Here is a 6,671-nt window from a genome sequence, read left to right as displayed (position 1 = left end):
ACTGAAATTACCTTATATGGTAAAGTATCTATGTCAAATAGTCCAATAGAATAGCACTGGCATGGATCCTCCAGATTAGTGCTATTGTGGACACCACCCAAGCTTAAATTTTAAAGTGTTTTTCACAGATGTCACCGTCTAGAAAGGTTGCTCTTTTTTAGTTGATAAACTCAGGGTTTAATGGCACAACTATTTTTCAAGTCTCTTTAGGAGAAACATTTCTATGTTCATTTGGTATATCAAGGCCAAAGATTAATGAGTTTTAAATAACTTTCTGTGAGTGACAGATATATTTCTATATGCATTTCTGTCTAGAGATCTACTGTTATTTTTGATAACCTTAGCACTCAGAGATTTATTATCAGAAAACAAAGGGAGCTTATTACAAGGTAAATCTCAATATATATCCTATTATTGGTTAACTACTGTAAAGATACTGTATGCCCCATGACAGAACAGACTAATGGTCTTGTTAAGAGATACTGGGAGGTCTTATTCTCTTGAGCTCATTGTAATAAGCTTGATAGAAGAATAAATGGGCCAGAGCAACAATGTCACAGAATTTGTCCTGCTGGGCTTCACTCAGGATCCTGCTGGGCAAAAAGCTTTATTTGTTATATTTTTACTAATGTACATTGCAACAATGGTGGGCAATCTGCTCATTGTAGGGACAGTGATTGCCAGCCCCTCCTTGGGCTCCCCAATGTACTTCTTCCTTGCCTCTCTGTCATTCATGGATGCTATTTATTCCACTGCCATCTCACCCAAGTTGATTGTCGACTTACTCCATGAGAAAAAGACTATTTCCTTCAAAGCTTGCATAAGCCAGCTCTTTATAGAGCATTTATTTGGTGGTGTTGACATTGTCATTCTGGTGGCAATGGCCTATGATCGCTATGTGGCCATCTGTAAGCCACTGCATTATTTGATCATCATGAATCGACGGGTATGTATTCTCTTCTTGGTGATGGCCTGGGTGGGAGGATTTGCACATGCTTTGTTTCAAGTTCTTGCTGTATATAATCTTCCTTTCTGTGGTCCCAATATCATTGACCACTATGGCTGTGACATATATCCACTATTGTTACTTGCATGTACTGACACCTACTTTATTGGCCTTTCTATCATTGGCAATAATGGGGCCATGTGTATAGTCATCTTCATTCTCCTACTACTCTCTTATGGAATAATCCTTAGATCTCTCAAGAATCACAGTCAGGAAGGTAGGCGCAAAGCTCTGTCCACCTGCAGCTCCCATATCACTGTGGTTTTTCTCTTTTTTGTTCCCTGTATTTTCATGTATGTTAGACCTGTTTCTAGTCTTCCTATTGATAAGTCCATCACTGTAATTTATACTGTTGTTACTCCCATGTTGAATCCTTTAATATATACTTTGAGGAATTCAGAGATGAAAAATTCTATGGAAAAGCTCCTGCAGAAAATATTAAGTCCAAATAGAATAAGATTTTCTTCTTGCTGCTTATATTATTAATAAAACAAATAAACCTTTGTGGTATGAGTTTCTGCTTGAACATTCATACTACCACCAGATACTGTGAAACTACTGACATTGTGGATGTAATTATTAAATATTGTTATTTTGAAATTTATAATTAGTATAGCTGTGTATAATATCATTCATTCATTAACTACTTGTTTTCACCATTCTTTTTTTTTTTTTTTTTTTTTTTTGGTTTTTCGAGACAGGGTTTCTCTGTATAGCCCGGGATGTCCTGGAACTCACTCTGTAGACCAGGCTGGCCTAGAACTCAGAAATCCGCCTGCCTCTGCCTCCCGAGTGCTGGGATTAAAGGCGTGCGCCACCACTGCCCGGCCGTTTTCACCATTCTTAATGAATTGGATATCATATTTTTAAATTTTCAATAAATAATTTCTTTAAAATTTTCATATATTTTGTTCAATAAATATTTGTAATTTATTAAACTTTAGCTTGAAATAGTTGTCTTTAAATATTTTTTGTTTTTATTAAGATATTCATAATCTATGTTGTACTTATGTTGTTTTAAAATCTGCAAGCAGTATAGAGTGGTAATGACATAATTTTTCTTTTGTTGTCTCTTATATCAGTTATTTCTGTGTTGAGAAACACAATCTATTTGCTATACCTAGTAGACTGGGGTATATTTTTTTCTTATTTTAACATCTATCCGTTTTGGTTGCCCTAAAAATATTTTACTGTTTGATGTCATAGCATGTTCTTTATATTTTATGCTCATGTTATAAATCTCTTTCTAAGCCATTTAATCTGATGAATTAACCTTTTTCCTTATTAATCCTTCATTATTATTTGCCAATAAAGCAGGCTTTGAAAAGTAACAAAATATTATATAATTTTATTTATCCAGCATTTCCAAAATAGGAGTAGTTTTGGCTGATAGATTGCTGAATGTGTAGGCAGTTTAGAGAAGAGCTGGTATCTTGATCCCATTAAATCTTTCTTTTGGGAAGAAGAAAACTGTCTTTCTGCATGTGGTAGAATTCTTCACTACATTTGTTCTCCGTTTGTTTTCATAATTTTGAAGTTTCACATTTTTTCCTGTTAGATTTTTTAAAAAATTTGTGTCATTTTATTTAAATGTGTGCTTTCTATCTTACATTTTTCTAATAACTTTGACAGATATTAATAAAGTTAAACCAAGAATTCTGATACTTTACCAACAATGTTTATGTAACATGATAGAATTTTGGTTAATTCCTTGGATTCCTAGATAAAAAATGATGCTATTTGAAATAATTATGTTTCTTTCCACCAATATTTATCTTATAATGTACCTACTTATTCTTCTGATATATTACTTAAAATAGAAAAGTAAATATTATCATTTGGAAGTTACTAAGTGCCTTCATGAAGAAACTGGAGAAATCTTATACTAGCGACTTTAGAGCACGCCTTAATGCTCTGGAACAAAAGAAGCACACACACCAAAGAGGAGGAGATTGCAGAAAAATAACCAAATTCAGGACTGAAATCAACCAATTGGCCAATTGGGAACAAAGAGAACAATACAAAGAATAAAAAAATCCAAGAGCTGGTTCATTGGTAAAATCAATGAGATAGATAAATCCTTAGCCAATCTAACTAAAGGAAAAACAGATGATATCAAAATTAACAAAACCAGAAATTAAAAGGGAAACATACCAACAGAAACTGAGGACATAAAAAAAAATCACCAGATCAAACTACAAAAGCCTATTATACTCAATAAAACTAGAAACTATAGATGAAATGGATGATTTTCTAGACAGATACAAGGTACAAAAGTTAAATCAGGACCAGAAAAATTGTCTAAATAGTTCCATAACCACTAAGGAAATAGAAGTAGTGATTAAACCTATCCCAACCAAAAAAGTTGAGGGCTAGATGGTTTTAGTGCAGAATTCTGGCAGACCTTCAAAGAAGACCTAATAACAATATTTCTTAAACTATTCCTAAAAATAGAAACAGAAGGAATATTACCTAATTAGTTCTATGGAGCCACAGTTACTGATACCTAAACCATACAAATACCCAACAAAGACAAAGAACATCAGACAAAATTGGCTTATGAATATGTATGCAGATATGCTCAATAAAATTCTCACAAAATGAATCCAAAAACACATCAAAACCATCATTCATTATGATCAACTAGTCTTCATCCCAGGGATGCAGGCTTGGTTCAATATATGGAAATCTTTCAATGTAATCTACTATATAAACAAGTTCAGAGAAAAAAAAATACATGATCATCTCATTAGATACTGAAAAATCTTTTGACAAAATACAACACCCCATCATGTTAATAGTCTTGGAAATATCAGGAATTCAAGGTCCATACCTAAACATAATAAAAAGAAATATACATCAGAGCAACAGCTAACAGCACATTAAATGGAGAGAAACTTAAAGCAATCCCATTAAAATCAGGGACAAGACAAGGCTGCCCACTCTCTCCCTATCTATTCAATATAGCAGTTGAAGTTCTAACTAGAGCAATTAGAAAATAAAAGGAGATCAAAGGGATACAAATTGGAAAGGAAGAAGTCAAGGTATCACTATTTGCAGATGATATGATAGTATACATAAGTGACCTCAAAAATTCTACCAGAGAACTCCTAAACCTGATAAACAACTTCAGCAAAGTGGCTGGATATAAAAATCACTCAAACAGATCAGTAGCCTTCATTTACACAAAGGATAAACAGGCTGAGTAAGAAATTATGGAAACAACACCCTTCACAATAGTCATAAATCATATAAAATATCTTGATGTAACTCTAACCAAGCAAATGAATGACCTGTATAACAAGAACTGAAAGTCTCTGGAGAAAGAGACTGAAAACCTCAGAAAATGTAGAGATTTCCCATGCTCATGGATTGGTAGAATTAATATAGTAAAGATGGCCATCTTACCAAAAGCAATCTACAGATTCAACACAATCCCCTCAAAATTCCAACTCAATTCTTCACAGAGACAGAAAGAGTAATTCCCAACTTTATCTGTAACAATAACAACAACAACAACAACAGCAACAACAACAAAAAAACCAGGATAACAAAAACAATTATCAACAATAAAAGAATTTCTGGGTGAATCTCCATCCCAGACCTCAAGCTGTACTACAGAGTGATAAAAACTGCATGGGATTGGTATAAAGACAGGTCGATCACTGGGTAGAATTCAAGACCCTGACAAAAGTCCAGACCTCTATGGTCATTTGATCTTTGTCAAGGAAGTCAAAACCATACAGTGAGAAAAAGTTATATTTTCAACAAATGGTGCTGGTCTAACTGGTGGTCTGCATGTAGAAGAATTCAAAATGATCCATTCTTATTTCCTTGTACAAAGCTAAAGTCCAAGTGGATCATGGATCTCTACATATAACCAGATATGCTGAATTTAATAAAAGAGAAAGTGGAAAATAGCCTCCAGCACATGGGTATAGGGGAAATTTTCTTAAATAGGATAACAATGGCTCAGGCTCTAAGATCAAGAATTGATAAATGAAACCTCATGAATCTGAAAATCTTATGTAAGGCAAAGAACACTGTCAATGGAAAAAACTACAACCTACAGATTGGGAAAAGATTTTCACCAACCCTATAACTGATAGAGTAATAATATCCAAAATATACAAAGAATATACAAAGTCAAGAAGGTAGACTCCAGAAAAACAAATAACCCAATTAAAAAATGGAGTACAGAGCTAAACAAAGAATTCTCTACTGAGGAATCTCAAATGGCCAAAAAACACCTAAAGATATGTTCTATAACCTTAGTCATCAGGAAAAAGTAAATCAAACAACCCTGAGATTCTACCTTACAACAATCAGGATGGCTAAGATAAAAAATGCATGTGACAACAGATACTGGCAAAGATGTGGGGAGAGAGTAATACTTGTCCATTGCTGGTGTGATTGTAACATGGTACAATCACTTTGGAAATCAATTTTGAGGTTCCTCAAAAAACTAGAAATAGTTCTACCTAAAGACCCAGCATATACTCAAAAAATGCTTCAACACATAACAAGGAAACAGTCTCCATTGTGTTCAAAGCAGCCTCATTTATAATAGTCAGAAGCCGGCAACAACCTAGATGTCCCTCAACAGAAGAACAGATACAGAAAATGTACATTTGCATAATGAAATACTACTCAGCTATTAAAAACAATGACTTTGTGAAATTTGTAGGTAAGTAGATGGAACAAGAAGATATGATCCTGAGTGAGGTAACTCAGACCCCAAAGGACATACATGGTATGTACACATTGCTAAGTGTATATTAGCCTAAACCTCAGAATACCCAAGATACAACTAAGAGACCATAAGAAGGAACAAGAAGGAAAGCCAAATGTGGATGCTACAATCTCACTTATAAGAGGAAACAATATAATCACTGGAGGAAGAAGAGTGGAGGGTCCTGGATGGGAGAATGGAGGGAGAGGAAACGGGGGCAGATTCAGGGGGACAAGATTTGAAATGCAAATATATAAAGTAATCAATAAAAAAAAATTTGAAACCATTATTCAAAGCAAATGGAATGGAGAATGGGAGACAGAGTAGTGGACAGAGTATGGAGATAGATGACAACTTCAATATATATATTACTAATAAATTGCAAGGTGGTAAGTTAAGAAATCTATATCATTACTTTCAAGACCCAGGGGCCATCATTGAAGGCATAAGAGAGCTGGAAAGATAGTAGAAAACAGAGGTAACACGGGAATGAAAGGAAACTGTCTTCTGGTCATAAAAGAAAGCAACCCAGGGAACTGCAAAGTGCCCTGGATTTAGAACTAATAGCTATCATATATGGGGAAGACCTACTAATAGAATGCTTCAAAACTCACTAATTAATTTAACTCTTCTTTTCATACCTTCCATTTACAGTTTAGCTATTTTAATTATGTTACAGCTGTGGGACTGTGTAAAGGTATCCTGGTTCATGGTTGGGCATGGGCCTGGAAACCCGAGACTCTAAGTGAGAAACATCAGGTGTTCGGCCATGTCCCCAGAACCCAGAGTCCTGACTCGCAGTCTCATCTCCATAGACCTACATTGTTCAGTCATGTAGGCCATTACAGCCCCTCCCAAAGTGCACAGGTAGAGGGCATGACCATAGGCCTCAGGCCCTAGGGATTTACATACTAATGAAGGCCAGAGGGCGGA

At 34.9% G+C, this 6,671-nt stretch overlaps 1 protein-coding gene across 1 annotated transcript; it reads left to right on the top strand.

Annotated features, from left to right (window-relative positions):
• Positions 1–535: 535 nt before the first annotated feature.
• LOC114608510 (olfactory receptor 4A5-like) lies at positions 536–1,492 on the top strand. The gene has a single exon (XM_028752472.1). It carries the CDS (start codon positions 536–538, stop codon positions 1,490–1,492), a length of 957 nt encoding a protein of 318 aa, XP_028608305.1.
• The last annotated feature ends 5,179 nt before the right edge of the window (positions 1,493–6,671 follow it).

The sequence above is a fragment of the Grammomys surdaster genome, unplaced genomic scaffold (genome assembly GCF_004785775.1).
Source record: "Grammomys surdaster isolate TR1022 unplaced genomic scaffold, NIH_TR_1.0 125919, whole genome shotgun sequence".
Taxonomy (NCBI): domain Eukaryota; kingdom Metazoa; phylum Chordata; class Mammalia; order Rodentia; family Muridae; genus Grammomys; species Grammomys surdaster.
This window is presented reverse-complemented; position numbering and strand designations above follow the sequence as displayed.

Bases quoted from the DNA above. Each gene is read 5' to 3' on its own strand.
- LOC114608510 (XM_028752472.1), top strand. From the start codon at position 536: ATGGGCCAGAGCAACAATGTCACAGAATTTGTCCTGCTGGGCTTCACT.